We start from the raw sequence: 25528 nt of genomic DNA on the forward strand, positions 1-25528 counted from the left end.
GGAGCCACCGCTCCAAAGGCACAGCTGGGCATCAGATGAGAAGGACAGAGGGGGACCAGGGAGAGGAGACCGAGGCTGGAACGTGGGGTGCCCTCTGCTCTCCCTCCCAGCCAGCTGAGTGGGTCACCTGGCCCCTGAGCTCATCCCAGGGCACCCTCTTCAGCTCTGCCTGAGAGCAGCCTGTGGGCTGTCCTCTTGGTCCTGTTCCCTTACCAGCCTGGGAAAGCAGGTAAAGCCAGAAATCGTGAACCCACTTCCTCCTCCGCAGCCCCCCTTCCCGGGGAGGGACCACAGACGCCCCTGCTGCTGCCATGAACACCTCCCAGGTGTCACTGTTTGTCCCAGCACCTTCGCCCCTCCCCAGGCCTCACTGCCTGAAGCACAGAGGCATCCTCAGCCTCTCCCTTGTCCACCATCAATAATCAATGAGGAGCCCCGGGCAGCCTCGCACAGTTTGCAGCTCCCCAGTACAACAGGTGGGAGCCCCAGTACCACTGCTTGCCAGGACCAGTCCTGGCCGGTGGGAGTGTGGTCCCGAGAGCAGACTTGCCCCGGGGGGGTTCTCCCTCCCCAGGGACCGTCCTCCCCACTCTTGTTATTGTGTCTATTGTTTGTGCCCCTATCCCCTGGAATCTCAGTGCCACCAAGCCATGAAGGGGCCAGTCATAGTCACCTCTTATCCCCAGGGCCTCGCCTACCTCTGACTTACAGCAGGTGCTCACTAACTGGAAGGAAAATGGAATGGGGGAACAGCCCAGTACTTTTTCTTTTTTTTTTTTTAATATTTATTTATTTATTTGACAGACAGAGGTCACAAGTAGGCAGAGAGGCAGGCAGAGAGAGAGAGGAGGAAGCAGGCTCCCCACTGAGCAGAGAGCCCCATGCGGGGCTCGATCCCAGGACCCCAGGATCATGACCTGAGCCGAAGGCAGAGGCTTTAACCCATTGAGCCACCCAGGTGCCCCACGGCCCAGTACTTTGACGAACACCCTCCTTTACCTATATTTGGAAAATCCCACACAAATTCACACAGGGCCAGTTCTGACTGAAGGAAACCTCCATGAGGCCAGAATCCTGGGTATTTTCCAGCCATAACAAATCACCACAAGCTTTAGAAGTTTAAGACACCACCAACTCATTCTCTGACCGTCACATGGGTCAGGAGTCCCAGGTACAGTGTGGGTCCCTGGGGAAAAACAAAGGCATCCCCAAGGCTATGTTCCATTCTAAAGGCTCTGGGTGAACCCACTACCAGGCTCATCGGATTGTTGGCTGAATTCAGTTCTTTGCATTCTGGGGCCTCAGCTGGGGGCCTCTCTCAGCTCCTGAAGGCCACCTGCTCTCCTCAGCCTGCTGCCCCCCCTCTCCCATCTTCAAACCAGCAAGGGCAGGTGGAATCCTCCTCAGTTTTAGAATCTCTGATTTATCCTTTAGCCACATCACTTCCACTTTTACCCAAAGGACATGGTTTGGTTTTTTTTGGTTTTTATTTTTTATTGTTGTTGTTAAAGATAGAGAAAGCACACAGCAGAGGGAGAGACAAGGGAGAAGCAGGGTCCCTGCTAAACAAGGAGCCCAACTCGGGACTCGATCCCAGGACCCCGAGATCATGACCTGTCACCCAACAGACTGAGCTACCCAGGCATCCTGCCAAAGAACGTTTTAAGGGCTCATCTAGTTAAATGGGGTCCACTCAGATAATCCAGGATAAGTTCCCTACTTTATTTATTTTTTAAGATTTTTATTTATTTATTTGACAGAGATCACAAGTAGGCAGAGAGATAGGCAGAGAGAGAGGAGGAAGCAGGCTTCCCGCTGAGCAGAGAGCCCGATATGGGGCTCGATCCCAGGACTCTGGGATCATGACCTGAGCTGAAGGCAGAGGCTTTCACCCACTGAGCCACCCACACACCCCAAGCTCCCTACTTTAAAGTCTATAATTACATCTACAAAGTCCCTTTTGCCGTGTAACCTCATATATTCACAGGTCCCAGGAACTGGGGTATGGACATCTTTGGGGCACCATGATTCTGCCTACCACACCTCTCCTGGGAACAGAAAGATCCCAGAACCAGGATTTCTGGTGCAGGTCTCCTTGGTCCTGTAAACTCAGGATAGAGATTATTCTCCTATGTGAGCCTCAGTTTCTTCGTCTGTGGAATAGGGACACATTAGTACTTACATCCAAAAGCAATGGTAAACAGCAACCACATTTATTCATGCAAAGAGCCTGTCACACAGCACTGTCACTATTGGGGAAACACGGGCAGGGGCCGCAGAGAGAGGGAGGGCACTGACCCCAGGGTCTGGGATCTGGTCTTCAATTTATAGACTCAGAAACTGGATTTTTCTGGTCACCCAGCAAGTCAAAATACTGGAGCCAGGAGTCTATCCTGGCCTCACCGGTTCCCACATCCTCTGTACACCAGTCGGTGCTGGCCTCTGAGATGTCCAGCCTCCACAGGCTCCATCACTGCTCCCTCTTCAGTGGCAACCCAAGACAAGTGTCCCTCTGAGTCGTGGCCAGCAGGAGGGAAAGACTTAGATTCACAGACGATACTTTTTAGGGAACTACCCTCCTAAGTCTTGGGAAAGGAGAATCTCTCTGATGTGTGCAAAGTGTGTGCGTAGACCTTGTTATATTTCCCCTTCACATCAGCTCAATGAGGTAGGAATGAATGATTGCCATTTCCAGATGAGGCTAACTGAGGCCCATAAACAAATTAGGTGCTTGAGATGTTCTGGGCACTGTGCATGGTGCTTTATGTACATCACCTTCACAAGATGCTGCCCCTCCAACCCAAGTTATTTTCCTTGTTTCTTGAAGGAGAAAATAGCTCAGAGAGGAGGAGAGATCTGCTCAAAGTTCAACATCTGGAAAAGGGCAGCGCCTGGAAACCCCTCTGTTTCCCATTGAACAAGGTTTCCCTAAGAACAGAACATGGAGGTTCGTGACTGGAAGCACCTCGGATGAGAGCTGTCTCTCAACTCTGAGCAGAGCCCTCCCTGCACGCCCGCCAGTGCCCGCAGTCAGCGGGGACCATCACCTGCTGAGTGGGTACCCGCTTCTGTCTGCTGCTTTCACCAGCCCTGGTGTGACCAGCCTGTGAAAAACAGCCGGGGTGGCAGGTGGAGGGCTGCCTAACCCCCTCCACAGGCGAAATCTTGGGTTCTGGTACAACTAAGGCTCCACAGAGAGCTTCTTGTTTCCCATCACCATGGTAACACGAACATCTCTATTCCTCTAGCACGTGAACAGAGCTGCTCCTCACACCACCGGCTGCCAAGCACCCCCCCCCCCCCCGCAAAGGCCTTTCCATCTCTAAGACTCTGGATTCAATTCTTTATCACCAATCCCTGCACTGAATTTGTCGTTTTCGCTTAATTCCATCTGCCGAGTCACCAAGCCAGGCCCTGGGTTATTCACCAGAACATTCGGCTGCTGGTTGCCATGGACACCTCACAGCCTGCGGCATCACCTGTTAATTCTCAGCAAGGCTGTCGCTGAGCATGGGTACCACTGCCCCTTATCCAGGACCCAAGGGGCATCAGAAATCCCCCAGACAAGAAGGGGCCCCGATGACGCATGAACAAAAGCAAAATCTCTAACGTCAACCTCGGAAAAGTCAAAAGCAGCCTAGAGCTCGTTACGTCTGTCCAAAAGAGGTCGAGGTGACAATTTATCAAATCAGTCAACAAGCGTACTCTTTGGTGTTCTGGCACATCTTGGGCAAACCCTTCATTCAGTCTCTTTGCTAACCACTTGAAGGTGTATTTTTATATTGAAAAGTGGTGAATGCATGACACAGATTGCCATCTTCCCTAGAAGACAAAAGGACGGAGCCTCCAGCTGCAGAAGGCTGCAAGAATCAGCCCTGGGTGGGGGTTTGCAAGAGGCTGGTGGAATGGGAGGAGCTGAGGTGGAGCTGCCAGCGGAACCCAGGAACCCAGCCGCCACAGAGGGCACAAGGCGGGGGACACTTGGGGTTTTCCAGGCAAAGGAGGTGACGGAGGCAACCGGGCTACCGCCCAGGCGGAGCAGGCAGGGCCATCAGCCTACGGCCCATTGCCCCCGATAACTAGCTCACGTCCTGTTTGTAGAGTCGGGCAGAGGGGACAGGGGATCGATACAGGACTTGACATCCACACGCTCCCTGCTCTTCAAACACCAGTGTCTGATGAAAGATGCTTCCTCACCAAGGTCACTCGGTGCAACTGCCTCACCAGCCCCCCAAGGGGGATGTAGCTGGAGGGCTGATGCACCCCAAGGTCCAGGCGGGGGGGCACTGTTCCTGACCCCAGGAAGCCTGTCTCCTGTCCGCCTTCATGCCCAGCTGAAGCCAGGCCCCCACCCGCACATGCCCCTCACTGCCAGGAAGGTCAACTCCTCTCCCTTCCCCCCTGTAGATGACTGAATGAATGGTAGGACAGGGCAGAGGCGAGGGACCTGAGCCCACGCCCTTTTGTCTTGCTGTGGTGGAGGCTGACCTCCTGGGGTTTGGGAGGGGCCTTGAGGGCTTTATAAGGCAGGGCAGGAGCACCAGGAGGAGCAGAGAGAGGAAGAGGCACCAGGCTGGCTAGAGCATCGCCCACCTCCCAACTCTGCAGGTGAGAGCACCCAGGAGGGGAGTGGAGAGGTGGGGAAGAGGGTTGATGGGACAGTTCCCTGCATCAAGGTACCAGGCTCATGTCTCTGTCTCCAAGGCTGCCACCCTTCCTTTATCTCAGGGCCAGACTAGGTCTCAGCTCTAGAACCCACACTGGCGTTCCCATACCTTTCCTTTGAGCTGACTAGCTACTTCAACCCTCTTACTCCACGCTCATCCCAGTCCTGCAAGGTGAGAAAAACAAAGTCTCTTCTCCCGTCTCTTGGGTGAAAAAACTGAGGCAGAGAAGATGTGACTTGCCCAAAGTGACACAAATTATTGGGAAGGGTTGGAACTGGAGCCCAGGGCTTCTGGATCCCATCTCAAGCTCTTTCCTAGACTAAGGCTGTTTGAAAGAACTTTCCATGATGATGGGGTCTGTACCTGTACCACCCAATATGGTAGCCACCAGCTACAAGTGCACCGGAACGGTGGCTAGCCTGGGGGACAAATTTTTTATTTTAATCAATTTAAATATAAAGCGCTATATCTGCCTATTAGCTACCACATTGGACAATACACGTGGCCAGCATGGGCCAGTGTAGCTCTAGATCACTGATTTTTTAACCTTGTATCTTTTTTTTTTTTTTAAGATTTTATTTATTTGACAGATGGAGAGAGATCACAAGAAGGCAAAGAAGCAGGCAGAGGGGGAGGGGAAACAGGCTCCCTGCTGAGCAGAGAGTCTGACACAGGGCTCAATCTCAGGACCCTGAGATCATAACCCGAGCTGAAGTCAGTGTCTTAACCCACTGAGCCACCCACGCGCCTTTAACACCTAGAACACTTTCTCTTCCAAAGGAAATCTAACAGAGAACCCCACTATGAAAAATAGATAAAAGTCTTATTTTATTACTATTAATGTGTTCCTAGAAGGTAATGCCAATCAGAATAATGAGACTGAAAGAACACAAATGCTGAGAATAGAATTTTAGATTTGAATTTTAGATTCATTTGAGTATCAGTTTATTTCTGTGTTATGGTGTCCCCAAACTCAGGTCACCCTGATACACAGGAGCAAATGGTAACAGCTTAATTTTTAACTGCTTCATTACAATCACAGGATAGTCCTCAGTTAAGCAAAAATGGTGGGAGAAGCTTCCCTCCACGGGCGGCACAGAAACGGTGAGACCCGACCCCACACTGAATACACTGGGGGTCTCCACTGAGATACCAGGTCGTCTGCAATGTGCCCTTGATATGACTATTTAAAAGCTCACTTGAAATTACAAGAGGGAAACAGCTACAGAGCCGCTCACATAGCCTCAAATTCTGTAGAAGTTTGGAAACCATTGTTCTAGGTTGTAAATTCCTCCGAGAGAAGTCACTGCTGTAATGAAGGTAGGTGATGAAGAAAGGGGGCAAGGCTTGGGAGCTGGGGGAGTTGGCAGGAACTGGAGAAGTGAGCTGAGGGACAGTCCACAACCCCACACAGCATGGTACCTGCCTGCAGGGAGGAATCTAGAGTCCATCTGGTCCAGGCCTGTGCCTCTGGGTGCCTGGATGGCCCCATCTTGCAGCTCTGCCCCTCTTTCCTTTGCAGACAAGATGCAGCGACTGTGTGTGTGTGTGCTGATCCTGGCGCTGGCTCTGGCCACCTTCTCTGAAGCTGCTTGGAAGCCCGGCTCCCAGCAGCAGGACGCACCCTCAGGTCCAGGGGCAAATAGAGGCCTGGAGCCACACTGGCTGGACCGGCTGGGCGCTGCCCCTCACCAGCGAAGGCAGCTGGGGCTCCAAGGTCCCCCACAGCTGGTGGCAGGTAGGAGCTGTGACAGCCATCCCTGCTTGCCTCGCCCAGCCAGGGCTGGCCCTGGCCTTGGTTTCCAGCAGCTAGATGTCCTTCCCATAGCCTCACGTTTCCCCCCCCCACCCCCCACTCTGACCCTCAGACCTGTCCAAGAAGCAGGGACCGTGGGTGGAGGAAGAAGAAGCAGCATACGGATGGATGGACTTCGGCCGCCGCAGTGCTGAGGAAGGGGACCAGCGTCCCTAGAATGGAGCTTCAAAGCCCAGACATCGCCCAGCCCAGCCCCATGAAAAAACACTCAAAATAAACTAGCTTCCAATGGATCACATTGTGTCAAGTGTGGGGCAAGAGAGGGGAGTTGGTGGGGATAGGGTGGAGGCAGCGGGAGAAACTGAGCACTCCCCTGGGGGCAGGGACCATGACCTGTTCTTCTGGGTATCCCCAGATCTTAACATTGACCCTGAACCTACTCATGCAGGTGGGAAATGGTGGTGGGGTTGCAACCAGAGTCAGCTTTCTAAAAGACAGATCAAATTGTGCCACTCCAGGCTTTAACCCTCCAATGCTCCCTGTCACACTTAGGAGAAGACCTAAACTTGCCAAAGCCCTAAGCCAGCCTGCTGTCCTCACGGCAGGTGCCCTGTTCCTTCCTCCTCTCTCCCTTTCTCCTTGCACAAATGTGCCATGCTGGGTCCTGCTCAGAACATCTGTCCTCACCATTCCCTGTGTCCCAAAGGCTTTTCCAGGCACCCACATGCCTGGCTGCCCTTTTTCTCCCTGGGGTCTTGGCTGAAACATCTCTTCCTGAAAGACCCACCTGTTCTGCTCCTCCTGCCTCATACCCAGTGCCCAATGTCCTCTAACGGCCCCACAGTCCCTGACATTGCTCTCCAGAGCACACTTCACACCCTGTCATTGTCTCGTCAGCTAGTTTATTGTCTGCCTCCCCAGGTAGCAGGGCAAGTCTGTAAGAGTGGAGACCACACATCCCTCTTCCCTACTGTATCCCTGGTTCCAAAAACAGGAGGTATCCCTTAAACACTCATTAGATGGGTGCATGAGTGGCCGGCAGAGGCACTGTCAATGCTACCCCCATATTCCCTCATAGTTCTCTGCCTGTCAGCAGCATCCTTCCCCAAGCAGGTGCCGCTGCTCCCCCTGAGGGCTTTCTGAAGGCAAAGCAGGCTGCAAATGCTCTGGAGTGATTGTCTCCCGAGGGAGCCCTGCATTGGTGACAGTTGAGAGCAGGAGGATCAATACCCCGGCTTCCTCACCCCTTGGGCGGGGTAACTCTGAGGTGTATCCAGCTCTGTCTCCCAGAATTCCCCCACAGGACTGAGCCCCACTTACCCACAGCAAGAAGCTGCTCGAGGGCACCCTTTGTTGACCACCCTCCCTTCCCTGTCCTGCATGCGCACGCTCCCACAGGTGGTCTTTGGGATCACCACACTCCAAATAAACTATTTGAACTCAAATCCTTATTTCCAAGTCTGCCTCTGGGCTAGGGGACTCCTCTGAAAACAGGTGGTCCTAGGAGGGTTGTAGAAAGCAACACTGTCATCTTGGGATTCTGGAATTTGATCCTTCACTAGCCAGACCCTTTGCTGGCATTAAGCAGGGTGCCGACCACCTCTGAAATACTGTAGCAACCCCACTGCTAAGATTCTCATTGTTGGTGCATCAGGACAGGGTATAGGGGCCCTGTTTAGCTGATTGCTTCAGCATTCAAGACAGAAGAGCAATGATGATTATGGCTACCGCTAACGATCAGAGATTTCTGAAGGAAGAAAATGTTGGGCTCCGGTCAGCCAACCATTAACTCAAGCCCAAGATCTGAATGTAAGAAGTCAGATAACAAAGAAAGTGGAGACATTGGAGCACCAACAAGTCTCCCCATCAAAGTCCTAGAATGAAAGGCATGGGACCATGATAACCATGCACAGAACATTTGAGAAAATGCCCTGAAGAACTTCAAACTCCCAGGTTTCCAGGAAACTTCTGGGCTGGAGGAATTGTCTCCACCTTGCCAGAGGAAAGCAGCTTTTCCATCCCTGGAGACCATGCCCAGACCTCCTTGAGGCAGAGGTCTTGCGAAGTGATGTTTCTCGCAATCGGCCCCTGCCTCCCTTCAGAGCTTCCACACCAAAAACTAGGGTCAAGTCTTAGGCTGTGCAGAAGCACAGTCCCAAACATGGCAGAAACAGGATTATTCACCCACAATACTACAGGTCCTGAAGAAGCTGGAAAACATGGCACAGAAGGAACCAGAAAGCACACACAGGAGGGGATTTTCGAGGCTGACAGACCAAGGAGGAGGGCTGGGGACTGGGTACGGAGAGTTTGTTGATACAGGAGTGGAGGACTGTCTCCCACGAGTCAGGCTTTCAGCTCCCGGCAAGGACATGCGGAGCCCGTCTTCATGCCTTGATGGGCGTGACTCCCTGAAAGTCTGGAGCAAGTAAAGTGCCCAAGCTGCCCCAGCAGAGGACCGAGGAAGGAGCCAAAAGATGAGCAGGCACCCTGGAATGAATTGCCATGTCACACAAGAGCATCCACCATGTGACTCCGGTCCCTGCAAGGATCCAAAAACCAGTCCTTTTCTGGAGGACATAAGGAACGTGTTTGTGAGGACAAGCAAGCATTGTTGAGCAGCCCAGCGGAGCTTGTCCTCTGCAGCCTGGGGCTGACATAGGAGATGCTGCTATGGACCCAGGTTACTTAGTGTCAGTGGGGATGACAGGATTTCAGGGCAGAGGGGACCAAGTGGCAGCACTTAACCCACTTAACCATCAGAGGCAAGGTGGACCTACTCACCAGGCAGCCTTAACCCATAGGATTTGCAGCAACAGCTTAGACTATGGGGCTCCTAAACTGGAGACCTACGGGTGGCCAAGAAGAGCCCTGCTGGTCTTGGGCAAGGAGAACAGGTCAAGAGCAAACGAGCCTAAGCTGATGTCAGCTGCCCAAACGGAAAACCACGATCCGCAGACTGGTTTACAAGTCTGCATCAGTGCTTAGAAGTTGCCATTTATCGGTATGTGTGCACACTGGGCAGGAGGCACACCCAGATCATTCCAAAGCTGTCACGCACAGGGCCTGAGCTGCCACGGCCGAGAATGCAAATGCCATCACGCTTCCACCCACGTTAAAGAGACACTGCAAGGGGCGCCTGGGTGGCTCAGTGGGTTAAAGCCTCTGCCTTCAGCTCAGGTCATGATCTCAGGGTCCTGGCATCGAGCTCCGCACTGGGCTCTCTGCTCAGCAGGGAGCCTGCTTCCTCCTCTCTCTCTGCCTGCCTCTCTGCCTACTTGTGATCTGTCAAATAAATAAATAAAATCTTTAAAAAAAAAAAAAAAGAGAGAGAGAGAGAGACAGTGCAAGGTGGCACCTCTCCTGGCTGGTTCAGTCCGTAGAGCACACGGCTCTTGATCTCATTGTCACGGGTTCAAGCCGAACATTGGGCTCCATGCTGGGCATGGCAACATACATACATACAAAAAGTGTAATCGTTTAAAAATATCCATTCCTGGGGCGCCTGGGAGGCTCAGTGGGTTAAGCCTCTGCCTTTGGCTCAGGTCATGATCTTGGGGTAGAGCCCCGCGTCGGGCTCTCTGCTCAGCAGGGAGCCTGCTTCCTCCTCTCTCTCTCTGCCTGCTTCTCTGCCTACTTGTGATCTCTATCTGTCAAATAAATAAGTAAAATCTTAAAAAAAAAAAAAAACAAGTATCCATTCCTGCATGTGCTGGCCATGGTCCACTAGAAGCATCAATATTCTTGGGGCGCCTGGGAGGCTCTGCCGGTGAAGCATCTGACTCTTGGATGCAGCTGCCATTGGCCTCTGCGCTCAGCAGGGAGTCTGCTTCTCTCTCTCTCCCTCTCTCTCAGCCCCTCCTCCTGTTCTCACTCTCTCTCTCTCAAAAATAAATGAATCTTTAAAAAAATTTTCTGCCAGCAGCATTTCCCTTACCCACGCATGGGGCACAGAGCGTGACGTTAAGGCCCAAGGCTGCCAGTAACAAATGTCAGCTGGGAGATGCTTGCCCAGCTTCCTCATCCCTTGGGCGGGATAACCCAGAGGGCCTCCATCTCGGTGGGTCCCGAAATTTTCCATGCACGTGCATTCCCCAGCGTCCTTGTGACCATGCAGAGTCTGACTCTATAGGTCTGGGGTGGGACCTGAGAATCTGCCTTTCTGTTAAGCTCCCAGGAGATGCCGATCACACCTGTCCACAGGCCACACCCGAGATGCAAAGGGTACACTTGTTTCCAGAATTCCCCAGTAGGGTTAACCCTCAGTGCCTCGCATGTCCTTTAGCTTTCTTCCTTCTCAATATCTGCCCCCGACCCCTGCCCCCGGCTCCCAGCCAGAAGTGCTTCCTGGATCAGCTTCCAAACAAACTACTGGTTTTCAAATGCTACTGCAGGTCTGACTCCAGGTCTGAGGAACCTCCACCTAAGACAGTGGGCGACTCTTGCCGGTGTCTTACCCCTCACAGCCAGGGGACTAGGTTAGAATTCCTGGGGCAGAAAAATAGGGAAGGGAGGCTGCCTGAGCACGGGCTCAGGATGCCTGAGGGCTCGGGTTCACATCCCAGTTCCGCCGCTGGCTCTTAGACCCTTGGGAGGGTCACTTAATCTGCCTGGGCCTGTTTCATCCTCCAACACCATTTGTAAGATCACCCGCCACTCCACTCCACACGGTTGTTGATGGGACTAGGTCATGTGTTTAACAAAAGTCCATTGTCTCGCCACAGCTTTGCCCCAGGAAAAGCTGCATGCGCAAGCACGCACCCACGAATGCACACACACACACACACACACACACGCTCCCAGAGAAAGATGCCAGAGTGCAGGCCTGGTAGCACACAGGTCCTTTATCTCCTGCACCAGCAAGTGTGTGGGCTGACAAGCAACAGAAGAACAGAAGAGCGAGTAGCACAGCAAGGAGTAGGGTCAGACCGAGGGGGGTCCTGAGCCCCTGAGTCCAGCTGTTTAGGAATAAAGAGTAGGAAAGGGCAGAACATCTGGAATGAAGAACGAGGAGGGGAAGGCAACAGGGAGGGGATGACTTGGGCGGGGAGCCGAGATACTCAAGCGCCACAGGCAGGGAAGCGGAGAGGCGGTCCCCAATGGTCAGAGGGGTCCCTCACCCTCACATATAGACACTCTGGGTTTCCAACAGTAGTGACGGGTTGAGAGGAAAGGGCCAAGAATGGAGGAAGAGGGACAGGTCCCTGGGGGTCAAGGTGCATGTTGCTAGGAGGGTCGTCAGAACACCTTCCTGCACCAGGCCCGAGCCCCCCCCACCCCACCCCACCCCGCCCCGACACAGCTCAGAGCCAGGTCTGGCAACTGGCCGGCCTCCCCCTGGGCTTCCACCGCCCCCTTGACTAGCACGTGATCCCAGGCCCAGCTGCACCGCGAGGGCTCAGCCCCTTATCTCGAGAAAGCCTGCAGGCTTGGGTCCTCAAGGCCCAGCCCAGGTTCGTCCCAGGTTCGTCAGGGCAGAAGGTGCGCCGCTGACACAGGAGGGTCCCATTTGGGAGGGTGGGAAGGAGGTTTCTTTTTTTTTAAAGAAGAAGTATAGGAAATTTTTTATTTCCCACATTCCTTTTTTTTTTTTTTTAAGATTTTATTTATTTGACAAAGAGAGATCACAAGTGGGCAGAGAGGCAGAGAGAGAGAGAGAGAGAGGAGGAAGCAGGATGTGGGACTCGATCCCAGGACCCTGAGATCATGACCTGAGCTGAAGGCAGAGGCTTAACCCACTGAGCCACCCAGGAGCCCCGGGAAGGAGGTTTCTGCAGCAGGTGGGACTTGGCCGGGCAGCTAGCTGAAGGATGGGCCTCAGGCTGTCTGTGAAGCCTCTGCAGGCTGCTGGGACACAGCAAAGCCTGGAAGAGAAGGGGAGTGGAGGTTAACTGGGGGGCCTGGATGGTGGGTAGGGCTGAGGCCTTGTCAACTATATCAGAAAGACAGTCACAATGACCACTGTGCAACTGCCCACTGGCCGGCCATAGAGGTCACTGTTCGATATACAAACTGCACAACTGGGGGCGCCTGGGTGGCTCAGTGGGTTAAAGCCTCTGCCTTCAGTTCAGGTCATGATCCCAGGGTCCTGGGATCGAGCCCTGCATCGGGCTCTCTGCTCAGCGGGGAGCCTGCTTCCTCCTCTCTCTCTGCCTGCCTCTCTGCCTACTTGTAATCTCTGCCTGTCAAATAAATAAATAAAATCTTAAAAAAAAAAAAACAAAACTGCACAACTGTCCATGGCAACCCTGATGAAGCTGCCCAGCAGTGACCAAAAGGCCATCAGAGTTGGGGCAGGCCACTTACAATGGTGAGGCTAGCAACAGGCTCTAAATTTCACAGCTGACTGAGCAGGCTAGGCAAGCACTGGGACAGGGTCAGAGGGGAGAGACAGGCTAGGAGAATCATTTCAGCACAGCGCTGATGAGAACAGGCTCAGATCCTCTCCAGCTGTGTGGCCACCAAGTTACTCTAGCTCTGTTCTCACCTAACAAAGGGGGAGGGCACCTCTACCTATGGGCATGACAATTAAAGGAAACAATGCATCTCTGTGAACTTCGTGAAGGTAGCTGACACTTAGCAGGTGCAGCTCTCCAAAACTTGTGGAGTTTCTAGCTGGGGAGAGAAGACCCTAGCCCATCTTCAGACTCACCCAGGGGACCCGTCCAATCACCCTTGCTGGCAGAGGCCTTTGTCCCAAGGGCCTGGGTGGCCCCAAAACACCCCCCTCTTTGTCCCCGGGAGAGTGGTTGGCCCTGTCCTCCTCCAGTCTCTGGAAGTCCAGGGTCAGCACCCAGGCTGCTGCTCTGCCATAGCGCCCCCCACACTGTTTTGGACTGCTGTTGCCACTGCCTTAGGGCTGGGGAGCCTTGGGGATGGGGGCAGCAGAGACAGGAAGCTGAGGTGTCATGGAGGGCAGCAGTCCTGGTACTGACCCCCAGCACAGCCCCCCAGGAGGAAAGCAGGTAGAGCTCTGGAATCTTAGGCAAATTCCACATAAATGAGCCCTGGGACCACAGTCCCCTGTTGCCTATGTAAATGATATGCAAAGTCCATGCAAATAAGCACACTGGGTGGGGCCAGGTTGGAGTCAGTGAGCACTCCATGAGCTTGTCCCACTGGTGGGGTGGGGGGGACTTGAGGGGTCGGGGGGAAAGTGACCCCTGTGGGAGCACACTCACCTTCTCACCTTTCTGGAACTTCTGTCGAAGTTGCCACCTGTACCCCGAGTCCCACCAGTCAGCCACCTGCTGGAGGACATGCTTCATGCTTAGGTGAGAGGGGCCCAAGCCACTGGCCTCCAACGTCGAGGTCACCACACTGTTATCCAGCTCCAGCTCCAGCTCCTCCCAGGCTTCAGCCTCCTTCAACACCAACTCTGCCTCTTCTGTCAACCCGTCCACAGCAGGCACCCCCTCTTCTGTGGCCCCCAGCTCCTCTGAAGGCACAGAATCCTCAGCTGTCATTAACCTCTTCTCAGACTCAAACCCCCGTTCTTGCTCTCACACCTCATTGTCGCACAGCTTGAACCTGACCAGGGAGACAGGAACGTCTTTCCATGCCCCTGAAAGCCTACCCCAGCCAGAGCCCCCAGTCCCCCATCATCTGCTCCTGAGGGACATCCCTGGCCACCAGGGCTGAGGAGCTCCCTGCTCTCTGTCCCAGTCTACCCCCAAGACCCGACGGCTCCTCCCCACTTCTGTCGCGGGGTGGGGGGGCTGGGAACCAGCACCCAGGCTTCCAGGTAAGAAGGAAGAAGAAGGGTCACCCACCGTGCACAAGCCCCACAGGCCCCTGGTACCCCCTACCCTGTGCACACCCCAGAGGAGCAAGGATAATATTCCTCTCCCTGATTTAACCTTCATGGCCCAGCCCACAGCTAACTGCCATAGGAACAAATTCCTTTTTTTTTTTTAGGCAGAGAGGCAGGTAGAGAGAGAAGGGGAAGCAGGCTCCCTATCGAGCTGAGAGCCCGATGCAGGGCTCAATCCCAGGACCTCAATCCCAGCCTGATGCAGGGCTCAATCCCAGGACCCAGGGCTCAATCCCAGGGCTCAATCCCAGGACCTCAGGGCTCAATCCCAGGTCCTGAGCTGAAGGCAGAGGCCTTAACCCACTGAGCCATCCAGGCACCCCAACAAATCCATTTTAATAAGGCTCAGACAGGTCAAGCCATTTGCCCAGGGATACACAGTCAATAAAGGAATAAGGTGGGGACTCAAGTCTCAGACGTCCCCAGCCCTACACCAGTGTTCATTCTCCCCTCAGTCCCTGGTGAGGTGAAGAGAAGGCTTCAGTCCCCACGTGAGACAGCCTAAGTCAGTTGGCCAACTATGGGCAAGTGGGAAGGAAGAGGGGGCATCCCCTTCCCAGAACACCTCAGCCCAGCCAGCCCCAGGAGCCGGGCCTTCTCCAGGATGGCAGGGTCACAGGTGGCTGTCTGGCTGCTAAAAGTGAGGCCGGTGATGGGGGGCACCTGGCCAGCTTACCCCAGGTGTGACGTCTCCTCTGCAATTATCCCGTGACTCCTTCAACAGAGAAAAGGGCCATCACTGTCCCAAGACAACATGAGCTGAACCTGCAAAGTCCCTGGGGCCCCAGTGTGGAAAAATCCCTGGAGAAATGACAGGCCCACCCACATGGACAGAGAAAAGGGGGGTAGAGGGGCCAGGCAGCTAATGTGGGGAGCCAAGAGTGAAAGAAAGCAAAAGCAAACCCTCTCCACACTCTGGGAAGGTGAGTGTGGATCAGGCAGGGACCGGGGAGGGGGGCCCCAGCAGAGCACCTTTCCATAAAAAACACAGAATCTGAGATTATCTTCCTTATAGATATTCTGAGCTCCTCGTCCAGGGTCTCCTGGAAACCAGGAAGGGCCTCCTGCAGGGGAGAGCAGGGGATCCCCACAGAACCCCAGCCCCCACTTCCAGGGCCAGAAAGGGATGAGGGATGGAAATCAGCCAGCAGGGGAGAGCACACAGAGGGCAGAAGGCGGAGGGGAGGGTCCTCACCAGAGGTACAGTGTATGTGTAGCAGGTGACAGGACCAGTGGACACGGGGGCTCGCCGGCCGAGGGTCCTCACCTCCTTGTGGGCCTCAGTCAGCATGCCCCCACACTCTGCGTACCTCCCCTGCAGGTCCTGCGGCTGGAAAGCCACCTGCAGGTTCTGCTGCAGACACACGCAGGCCCAGGCTCCGGACCCACACAATGACATGATGGATGTCCCTGAGCTGGTCCTTGGACTCTGCTCCACTCAGGCTCCATTCCATGTGACCTCTTGCTTCAGAAAGAGCTGAACAGCCAGGGCCCCACACCAGACTCCAAGAGTGTACAAAGGGACAGACCCAGAGCCTACTCAAGGAGCTCGTCTTCCCAGGACAGCCAGCCAAGCTGGTCAAGAGCTTGAGTTCCCGGCTCTGGGCCAGGGGCTCTCAACAGCCCAGGCAGGACCCAGGGGGAGCTTCACCTCATCCTGGAGCCTCATCTGGATTTCCTTCTCCAAAGCCAACTGCCGCTGCAACTTCTCCATCTGGGCTCCATACTGGAAGGACCAAGACTAGTCAGCCCCACCCAAGACACACCAGCCCCACCCGAGGCCTCCCTACCTGCTCCGGCAAGTCTTCCCAGGCACTCTGCCGAGTGTTTGGCAGACCTTTCTGAAGCAAGAGGTCACATGAAATGGGGCCCCATAGAGCAGCAGAGCCAGGCATTCTAGAACACCCCGTGACCTTCCCTGGGCTTGGGTCCCTTCCCGGGGACAACCAGGGGGCAGAACGAGACACTCTCCGATGTCCTCCAGTTCTGACTCTGCGCACAGAGGGGCCTGGGGCCTGGCTGCTCTGTGCGCCCAGGGCAGGGAGGAGGGGGCTGGGCTTCTATGGGGCCAGGCAGGGAGGAGGGAGCCCCGCACACCACCAGACCCACCGTCTGGCAGCAGCACTGCAGCATCAGGACCTGGGTTCGCAGCTGGGTGACCTCCCTCCGCCGCTGGTCTTGGGTCTCCGTCCTGAGCGCCAACACCTCCGACAGGTCAGCCATCCGCGCACTGACCTCGGGACCAGTCTGGCCCTCCGGAGGCCCTTGTCCACCCCACCCCTCAGCTCAGGCAGGGGACTCGGGGCTCGCAGGACTCCCCATTTCTCACTGGGTCTTCATCCCAATGAATGTCTGTTGACTGACATGGAGCAAGGCCCTGGCTGAGGAGCCCGAGAGCCCTGGTCCCAGCGCATGCAGAGCTCAGGTCTAGTGGGGACACTGAAGAGCAAGGAAATGCCACCAGGGTCCACTCTGGGCTAGGGAGGAATGTGTGTAAAGGGCACGCTGGGGGTCACAACAGCGGCACCCGGGCTCGCCTTACACAGTCTGTGCAGCTAAGACCTCTGCAGGGTGAGTGGGACTCGGCCAGGCCAAAAAGGGCAGACAAGGCCCAGAGAGGGTGTGGAGGGGCTCAGAGCCCATCACGAGACCCTGGGAGGGAGGGCTCTCCCAGATCCCAGGGGCTGGGGTAGGAGGCCCAGGTTACTCTTTGGCCAATGGGAAGCTTGGGGTTTTAGGCAGAGGATGACATGGTCAGATTTGGTTTTAGAAAACTCATTTGGACTGTGTGCAGAAGGACCTGGAAAGACAGCAGTACAGGAGGGGAGGCCAGTTAAGACTGGGCCTGGGCTAGAGACAGGGGCTGAGGACGACGAAAGAGACTTGAGCCTTCCTTAGGAGGCGGAAGCAATCGAACTTGGGGACCAGCTCCTATGGGCCTGGCCACTGGGGTAGCTGGGGGACCCAGAGGGAAGGAAGGTCAGGCCTGCGGGAAGGGGGGGGGGGCCACGGGAGCTCAGCCCCTGCCATCTTGCACGTGCATCTCACATCTTGACTTGAGCTTCTCGGGGACAAATGCTGTGCCTGCCTCATCTTCATAAACACAGGTACCCGCACTGGCCCCTGCCCCAGATCCGGTGCCCCGCCTGGTTTCTGGCAGCTCAGGGCTTCTTCTCTTCCTTGCATCCAGGCCCCTCCTTCCCGTGTCCCGAATGACAAAAGGAAACAGGCTTAGAGGGGTCCCGTGGCTTCTGCACAGCTCTTTACAGTGTGTGCAAAGCACATCCTCAGCTTTGCCTCTGGAGAGGTCTGCAGGGCTGAGGTAATTCCTCCTCTTTCTAAAGTTTCAGAGACATCAGGAACTTGACCAAGCTCCCACAGCTACAAAATGCTGGAGAGCTGGGACTCGAGCTCAAGTCTCCAGTCTATGATTCCTGAGTTCTTCCTTTGGCTCCTTGGGACAGCCCTCCACCCCCAAGTTACAGCCTCACGTACAAAACTGCTGCGCACAATCCAGGATGAGCCCTTGCTCCTCTTCCTCAAGGGCATCGAGTTGAAGGTCTGGAGGGAAAGAGAGGGGGGTCAACAGCCCCCCCCAGAGGGTGCGCCCTCTTGCCACAGCCTCACCTCCTCACTCAGGGGCTGGTTCTCCTCCTCCAGCTGCCTCAGATGCTCCTGCAGGGTTTCCAGCTGGGGGCAGTAGTGTAGCGACTCAACTCCCACACGGAAGTCCTAGCGGGCCCAGGAGCAAGGGGAGTCAGGGCCCAGGGCTGGGGGGCCCAGGGCTGGGGGACCCAGGGCCCAGCTCCCCCAAGGTCTACCCCACCACCACCAGGCTCAGCGGGGTGGTCTCATTTGGCCCCAGCAACCCTGCTGGCAGTTGCACCATGTATGTCTCTGTTTGCAGATAGGGAAACTGAGGCAGAGAGCAGAGACTGTCCCAGAGAAAAGGCAGGACACTCACAGCCCACGGGCTCCATAGGGATGATGGTGCTGCTGCTCTGCCTCTTCCTCCTCTTCCTCCTCCTCCTCTTCTTCCTCTTCCTCCTCCTCTTCCTCCTCATCAGAGTCGGAGTAGAGCTAGAGGAAGTCATCTCGCAAGCACAGCTGGCATCTGAGATGTAAAATCTGCCAGTGGGGGAAAGGATCCGTGTTGGAAAGCAGGCAGAGGCAGGCACAGGTCCTGGCACGGCGGGGACGCAGGAAGGTCTGAGATGGCACCCCCCGTGCCCCTCCTCCCTGCCCAGATACCTCCTCCCTGGCTGAGCCCAGCATGGCTTCCAGCTTGCTGTTCTCCTCCATCAGAGCACGGTTCTGTTTCGCCAGGGACTGGCCAATGTGAGCCGCCGTATTTAGGTCCCGATCTCTCTACAGAGAGACCCACAACCATGGGGAATACTTTCTTGTTTTCTGGGATCTCCCAGACAGGTGGGAGAAGCTAGGGAGTACACAGGGGTCAAAGGGAAGCCAGGCCACTAAGGGAAACCTTTCCACACCCTAGTTTTCCAGGGTACTAGGAAAGAACCTGCCGTCAACCCACTGTGGGGCCTGACTCCATGTCCCCTTATGGGAAAGATGGCTCTAAGAGCAAGTCCAGCCTGGACCTCATAAGAGGGACCCCCCCGCTTGGCCCCCAGAAAAACAGTGAAGCAGGGAACAGACAGGCCTCCTACCCCTCCGGACAGATTTAAAGGGGAGGCCTGGCTAAGACTCAGGCTGGCCCCAGCGGGAAGGCAACACCCATGTCCTCTAGCAGATTCAACATCAACCTGACAGCTTCTTGGGTGATCTCGACTCGGGGGCCGGTCAGGATACAGGGATGCAAAAGCAGGGCGTGCAGCTGTGTCAGGAAAAGGGGGGCATATCCCACCCCACATCCCACCATTTCCTGTCCGATCCCCAAATGCTCCCTCAAAAACAAGACTCAGCAGCAAGGGAGGAGAAGACTGAGCTCCCTTCCTGCCCCCAATATCCTCTCCACACCACCCCACCCCACCCCTCAGTACTCAGCACTCCCTTCCCAGGACCAGCTGGACTCTCGTTCTGGAGGGGCCTGGGCACGGTGAAGGATCCCAGTCCTCCAAGCTCAGGTAGAACTGCTTCTCCGCAGCCTGGGTCCCTGGTACCTAGGAGAATGCAGGCGGCTAGTGGACTAGGAGAATGCAGGCGGCTAGTGGAAGTACAGCCACAGACTGGCTCGTTCCTCCTTACCCCGAGGGCAGTCTAGGCCGACTCACTTGGAGCCTCCTGCGTCAGAAAACAGACGCACCCACCCTGCACCTGTTGCGTATGAAAAGAAGAAAGAAACTTTTCCAGCACTGCAGTAGGGGGGCCCTGAGCCTTTAGACCCAATCCAGGGATCTCCAATCACCCAGGAGAGGCTATGAGGGGAAGAAACCTGAGGCCCCGCCCATCCCTAGGCTTGGGAAAGCAGGGCTTTGACCCCCAGCAGCCAGAAGGTTGACAAAACGTTCCACTCCGCCCACCCACCTCCCCAGCGGGCGCAAGGCAGCGTCCTCCCTAGCACCTGCCCTTCTCCTGGCACTGCGATGGGGGGGGGGGCGGCTGAGAGTGCGCAGATCAGCAGAGCAACGGGCGTGCAGAGCCCCTAGACCTGACCCCCCGTCAACGATCTGCAGACGACAGAAGGGAGGAGGAGATAGAGAAGAGGCGATCGGACAGGCTCCGCAGACTGTGACGTCACAAATGGATAGAGCGATAAGACTGAATGCCCGAAGGGCCGGGGCGCCTGGAACCGACGCGGCCCCACTCTCCACGGAAATGCCTGCGTCCCACTCGCTCTGGGGTTCCGAGGACCGGCTTTACCTTCCTCCAGATCCCAAATAAAGGCGGAGCGCCCGATGAGGCGCTTCCAGATGCCCGGCGCCTTTCCAGTCCCCAGGCCAGTGGCCCCGGGGACCAAAGGGTCCCTGGAATTTGAAGCGGGTCCGTGGTGCGTCCGAGTTGCTGGGCACGTACTGGGCATTCCCCCGGGCGGCTGAGAATGCGGACGCGCGTGGGGTTTCTGCCCCCGATCCAGCCTTGGAGGTCAGGCGAGCTGGGGCAGGGCGTCCCGAGACGGATGGGGATCCGGATCCTGCTCCCTGTCCGGCCGCGGGTGCCTGCGCAGAGGGCTCTGGAGTGAGATGCGCTAACGGCGGGGGTGCGAGGGTGATTCCCGCCAGATCCCACTGTCTGAACCGTGTCTTGCGTACCGGGGCCCCGACCCCTTAGGACGCAACTTGAGTTCTCAACCGGCTGCAGCAGCCGGGCCTGGATAACCAGCGCCGGGAGTGGGCGCCCGCCGAGCGGTACAACGCGCGGGAGTGGGCGGGCGGGAGTAACCTGTGGGTCCGGGACTGGGGGTCGCGCACAAGGGAAGCTCTTGGTGGCGAGGCAGCGCGCAAAAATCAGAATAAGGAGAAGATTCGAGCGGCCATCCCAGCCGGTTCCATGGGCTCTGGTTACGAGTGCAGGGCTTCTCCTCTCCCTCTCCACCTCCCGAGAATGGTTCTGCCCCAAGTCGCAGCTTCCCTGGAATTCGGATATGGCGATTTCAACGTCCCTAGATGGGGACACCCCCGCCCTCCACTCCCGCTGTGGTTGCCGGCTGCCCACCCTGGATATGACCTGGGAGTTAGGGCAGTATTGTATTTTCACCTCCGTAGCCGGGAGGTGAATCCAAACTCCAGGATGGTTTCCAGGCGCTGCCCAGTGTGGCGCATCACACCGTGGTCCCCGCGCTCACAGCCCAGTGCTCCAGCGGCTGGACAGCCCTCTTTCTTATACCTTACTTCTTATTACCTTTGCTGGTGCTTTACCTCCAGCCCTCATTCGCTTTGCCCACCTCTTTCCACCCTGGCAGACTCCTGTTCTTCCTGGAGACTGCACTTAGAGGCTCCCCAAGTGAAGACTCCTCGGACCTCGTCCTGCATGCCCCCAGAGCATCCCTTACCTGGTGGCAGGCAGTGCTCAGAGTATGTCTGTCTCCCAGACCAGACCTGCGCCCCTACAGCACAGGAAGGACTCCCTCAGAGTGCGCCCCAGGAGGGGGTACCTATGAGTCACCCGAAGTCCTGAATGAGTTGGATGGGGCGGCAGAGGAGTCCGGTGGCCATTTCTGTCCCTTTAGATTGGAAGAATCTGCCGGCCAGAAAGAGATGGTTGTGGAACTCATTCTTTTAAAGCCTTAGAATCGGTGCACCTGGGTGGCTCAGTGGGTTAAAGCCTCTGCCTTTGGCTCAGGTCATGATCTCAGCGTCCTAGGATTGAGTCCCATATCGGGCTCTGCTCATTGGGGAGCCTGCTTCCCTCTCTTTCTCTCTGCCTGCCACTCTGCCTACTTGTGATCTCTGTCTGTCAAATAAATAAATAAATAAAATCTTTTTTTTTTTTTATAAAAAAGCCTTAGAATTATTCTTGGTGCCCCAATTTTCTTCCCTTCGATAACCAATCACTTGTCCCGCTTGATTTACCGCCTAAATATTTCTCAATATTTGTGCAGTCACCTCTTCAGTCCCTCTACTGTTCAGGCTTCATTTTCCCTTCTAGATTTTTGTGATAACCCCCCAGCCCCCTCCACATGAGTCTGTCTTGAAGGAATTCCAGGCACCCCTTCCCCACAGCCACCAAGCTAAGCCTGAACCCAGAACCAAGGCTGCTGCCCAAGGACAGCTGGGACAGAGACTTCTAGTGCTGACAATGTGCCTTGGGAGTCGGGCGTCTGTGACACAGCATGGAACAAGAGACACAACCTAGGAAGGAGGATCAGAATGCCCTGTCCACCAGCTTTCCCATGCATAAGCATTGTGATAAGAATGTTTCCTTCCAGGGTGCCTGGGTGACTCAGGGGGTTGGGCCTCTGCCTTCCGCTCAGGTCATGATCTCCGGGTCTTGAGATCAAGCCCCATATCCAGCTCTTTGCTTGGCAGGGAGCCTGATCCCCCCCCCCCCCCACCTCTCTCTGCCTGCCTCTCTGCCTACTTGTGATCTCTGTCAAATAAATAAAATCTTTAATTTAAAAAAAAATGTTTCCTTCCATCTGGGTCCATTCATTCACTTGACAAATATTTATTGAGTCCCTAATACATCAGGCACTGTACTATACTCTCAGACTAGACTCTCAGCAAAGAGTAAGAGAAACTAGATCCCTGTTCTCCTGGAGTTCAGGATCTAGAAAGGGAAACAAATAGCTGAGAAAACAAGACAATTACAGAACATGGTGATTTTTTTTTTTTTTTTAACAAATAAGGAACTATGAGAAAAATGGAAAGTACCCATCTGACAGGGTGGTCTGGGTGAGAGGGGGAGAAATCATTAATGGCTTCCTAGTTTGCATCTCAGGCCACACTCCCAGCCTTCCCAGCCAGCTCATATCTGTCCCCCTGAAATGGCAGTCTCTCTCCTCAGGAGCCAGTGTTGTTTGTTCCTGATTGCTGAGTGAACCCTGGTGCCTGTTCACCTCCCTCTCGCCAGATCCTCTGCACCCCCAGCAGTCCCCCAGGGAATTCTCTGCCTGTTTACCAGAGGGGCAGTCTTCATTAGTTATGTTATTTCTAAGATATTGCCTCCGGGGGCGCCTGTTAGGCATCTGCCTTTGGGTTGGGTCATGATCCCAGAGTCCCAGGGTGGGTCCCCTGTTGGGGGGTCCCTGCTCAGCAGGAAGCCTGCTTCTCCCTTTCTCACTTCCCCTCCTTGAGTTCCCTCTCTTGCTGTATCTGTCAAATTAATAAAAATCATATATATATATATATATATATATATATATATATAATCTGTAAAACGGAGCCAGGAAAGCCCAATCACTAGTATATATATATACATATATGTATATGTATATATATACATATATATGGGGGGGGTGCCTGGGTGGCTCAGTGGATTAAAGCCTCTGCCTTCGGCTTGGGTCATGATCCCAGGGTCCTGGAATCAAGCCCCGCATCAGGCTCTGTGCTCAGCGGGGAGCCTGCTTCCTCCTCTCTCTCTGCCTACTTGTGATCTCTGTCCAATAAATGAATAAAATCTTAAATATATATATATATATATGGAAGAATCTTCCAGCCAGAAAGAGATGGTTGTGGAACTAATTCTTTTTTTTTTTTTTTTTGGAACTAATTCTTTTAAAGCCATAGAATCGATGCACCTGGGTGGCTCAGTGGGTTAAAGCCTCTGCCTTTGACTCAGGTCATGATCTCTGCTCAGCAGGGAGCCTGCTTCCCCCTCTCTCTCTGCCTGCCTCTCTGCCTACTTGTGATCTCTGTCTGTCAAATAAATAAATAAAATCTTAAAAAAAAAAAAATAGAAAAGAAAGAAAGGGAGCAGCAGGCCCCATGGACCAGATCTCGCCTGAGGGAGTGGACGGCTTGTCATCAGAGAGATGTCATCTTAAGTTTAATGAGAGAGAGACACGGCTGTGGCTGTGAGTAGAGACAGTAGGCTGTGTCTTGGTTGGCTTGGACGGTTTTAACAAGATACCATAGACTGAGTGGTTTATAAACTGTTTCTCGGAGCTCTGGAGGATGGAAAACCAAGGTGCCCACAGATGTGGTGCCTGGTGAGACCTCCCACTCCCGGTCCATGGACTGCTGTCTTGTCTTCTGCTGGTGGTTGTCACATGGCGGAAGGGCTGAGGGAGCTCCTGGGGGCTCTTCTACAAGGGCCATCAGTTCCCACTCATGGGGGTTCCCACCTCAGGATCTAGTCACTTCCCCAAGGCCCCGCCTCCTAACACCATCACACTGGAGGTTAGCATTTCTTTTTTTTTTTTTTTTTTTTTTTTTTTTTTTTTTTTTTTTAAAGATTTTATTTATTTATTTGACAGAGAGAAATCACAAGTAGGCAGAGAGGCAGGCAGAGAGAGAGAGAGGAGGAAGCAGGCTCCCTGCTGAGCAGAGAGCCCGATGCGGGACTCGATCCCAGGACCCCGAGATCATGACCTGAGCCGAAGGCAGCGGCTTAACCACTGAGCCACCCAGGCACCCTGGAGGTTAGCATTTCAACATGAATTGCAAGGGCACACAGACATTTAGACCATAACGACCTTATCGCTCTTGTTCTTGAAACAAAACAGGTTTTTTAAAAACTTTTTTTTTTTTAAGATTTTATTTATTCATTTGACAGAGAGATCACAAGTAGGCAGAGAGGCAGGCACTGTGGGGGGGGGGGGAGCAGCCCCGATATGGGGCTCGATCCCAGGACCCTGGGAACATGACCCAAGCCAAAGGCAGAGGCTTTAGCCCACTGAGCCACCCAGGCGCCCCTAAAAATTTATTTTTATTTCTTTTTTTTTATTTAAATTTTTTATTTTTTATTAACATGTAATGTATTACTAGCCCCAGGGTACAGGTCTGTGAATCTCCAGGAAACAAAACAGCTTTTTTAAAAGACTATTTATTTATTTCAGAGAGAGAAGTGCACAAGGTGGGAGAAGGGCAGAGGGAGAGGGGAACCAGACTCCCCACCGAGCAGGGAGCTTAACTCGGGGCTCCATCTCCCAATAGAGATCATGACCTGAGCCCAAACCAAGAGTCAGACACTTAACCTACTGAACCACCCAGGAGCGCTGGGGCGCCTGGCTGGCCCAGCCAGTGGAGCATAGGACTCTTGATCTTGGAGTTGTAAGCTTGAGCCCCACGTTGGGTGTAGAGATTACTTAAAAATAAAATCACAGGGAGCGCCAGGGGGGCTCAGTGGGTTAAGCCTCTGCCTTCTGCTCGGGTCATGATATCAGGGTCCTGGGATCAAGCCCCGCATCAGGCTCTCTGCTCAGCGGGGACCCTGCTTCCCACTCTATATCTGCCTGCCTCTCTGTCTACTTGTGATCGATCTCTCTGTGTCAAATAAATAAAATCTTTTTAAAAAAATAATAAAAAGTAAAATAAATAAAATAAAATCACAAGGGCTCCTGGGTGGCTCAGTTGGTGGAACATCCTCTTGGTTTCAGTTTGGGTGATGATCTCAGGGTCCTGAGATCCAGCCCCAGGTCAGGCTCTGTACTCAGCAAGGAGTCTGCTTGGGGTTCTCTCTCTCCCTCTGCCCTTTTCCCCCTGCTCTGAAATAAATAAATAAATCTTCAAAATAAAATAAAAATTAAAGTGTCCAATCTGTGGTTTTCGGTATATTCATGGAGTTGTGCAACCAACGCCAGTATCTAATTTCTTAACATTTAATATTTTTTATCACCTGCCCCAACAAATCTCCCCAGAACAGGACATACAATAGGGGCCCATTCCACGCCTGCTGAATGGATGTTTGATGAATTGAGTTATTCCTGCTCATGAGAAAGCAGCGCGG

At 54.3% G+C, this 25528-nt stretch overlaps 3 protein-coding genes and 1 pseudogene across 5 annotated transcripts; 1 reads left to right on the forward strand and 3 right to left on the reverse strand.

The window, feature by feature from the left end:
- The first annotated feature begins 6187 nt into the window (after positions 1-6187).
- Positions 6188-6710, forward strand: GAST (gastrin). Its single transcript, XM_013045920.2, has 2 exons — positions 6188-6405; positions 6536-6710. The coding sequence occupies exons 1-2, from the start codon at positions 6195-6197 to the stop codon at positions 6637-6639; spliced, it is 315 nt and encodes a 104-aa protein (XP_012901374.2). The 5' UTR covers positions 6188-6194; the 3' UTR covers positions 6640-6710.
- Positions 6711-12204: 5494 nt separating this feature from the next.
- LOC123392275 (huntingtin-associated protein 1-like) lies at positions 12205-15791 on the reverse strand. 3 transcript variants are annotated; one of them, XM_045080689.1, is made up of 4 exons: positions 15432-15791; positions 14913-14951; positions 13613-13670; positions 12205-12287 (listed from the first exon to the last, which is right to left on the reverse strand). In XM_045080689.1, exons 1-4 carry the CDS (start codon positions 15633-15635, stop codon positions 12241-12243), a joined length of 348 nt encoding a protein of 115 aa, XP_044936624.1. In that variant the 5' UTR covers positions 15636-15791; the 3' UTR covers positions 12205-12240. The 3 variants fall into 3 exon arrangements, with proteins under 3 accessions (XP_044936624.1, XP_044936625.1, XP_044936626.1); XM_045080690.1 differs by having other exon boundaries at positions 13613-13953; positions 14913-15791; XM_045080691.1 differs by lacking the exons at positions 12205-12287; positions 13613-13670 and adding an exon at positions 13740-13861.
- A 65-nt stretch (positions 15792-15856) lies between these two features.
- LOC101687210 lies at positions 15857-17864 on the reverse strand (the record flags this gene model as incomplete). The annotated part of the gene is made up of 3 exons (XM_045080647.1): positions 15857-16471; positions 17293-17297; positions 17732-17864. Coding segments are annotated over 3 exons (477 nt in total), but the record flags the coding sequence as incomplete, so codon positions are not given.
- Positions 17856-19846, reverse strand: LOC123386940 (annotated as a pseudogene).
- Positions 19847-25528: the final 5682 nt, after the last annotated feature.

This window comes from Mustela putorius, unplaced genomic scaffold (assembly GCF_011764305.1).
Source record: "Mustela putorius furo isolate JIRA1106 unplaced genomic scaffold, ASM1176430v1.1 tig00000487_pilon_pilon_pilon, whole genome shotgun sequence".
Classification (NCBI taxonomy): Eukaryota; Metazoa; Chordata; class Mammalia; order Carnivora; family Mustelidae; genus Mustela; species Mustela putorius.

Excerpts from the sequence above, each read along its gene's own strand:
- LOC123392275 (XM_045080689.1), bottom strand. The coding sequence starts at position 15,635 with ATGTCATTGTGTGGGTCCGGAGCCTGGGCCTGCGTGTGTCTGCAGCAG. Across the intron at positions 14,952-15,431 it reads ACACATACACTGTACCTCTG|GAGTCACGGGATAATTGCAG; the intron begins GTGAGGACCCTC and ends TCTCTGTTGAAG. Across the intron at positions 12,288-13,612 it reads TCGACAGAAGTTCCAGAAAG|GCTTTGCTGTGTCCCAGCAG; the intron begins GTGAGAAGGTGA and ends CTTCTCTTCCAG.
- GAST (XM_013045920.2), top strand. The coding sequence starts at position 6,195 with ATGCAGCGACTGTGTGTGTGTGTGCTGATCCTGGCGCTGGCTCTGGCC. Across the intron at positions 6,406-6,535 it reads TCCCCCACAGCTGGTGGCAG|ACCTGTCCAAGAAGCAGGGA; the intron begins GTAGGAGCTGTG and ends TCTGACCCTCAG.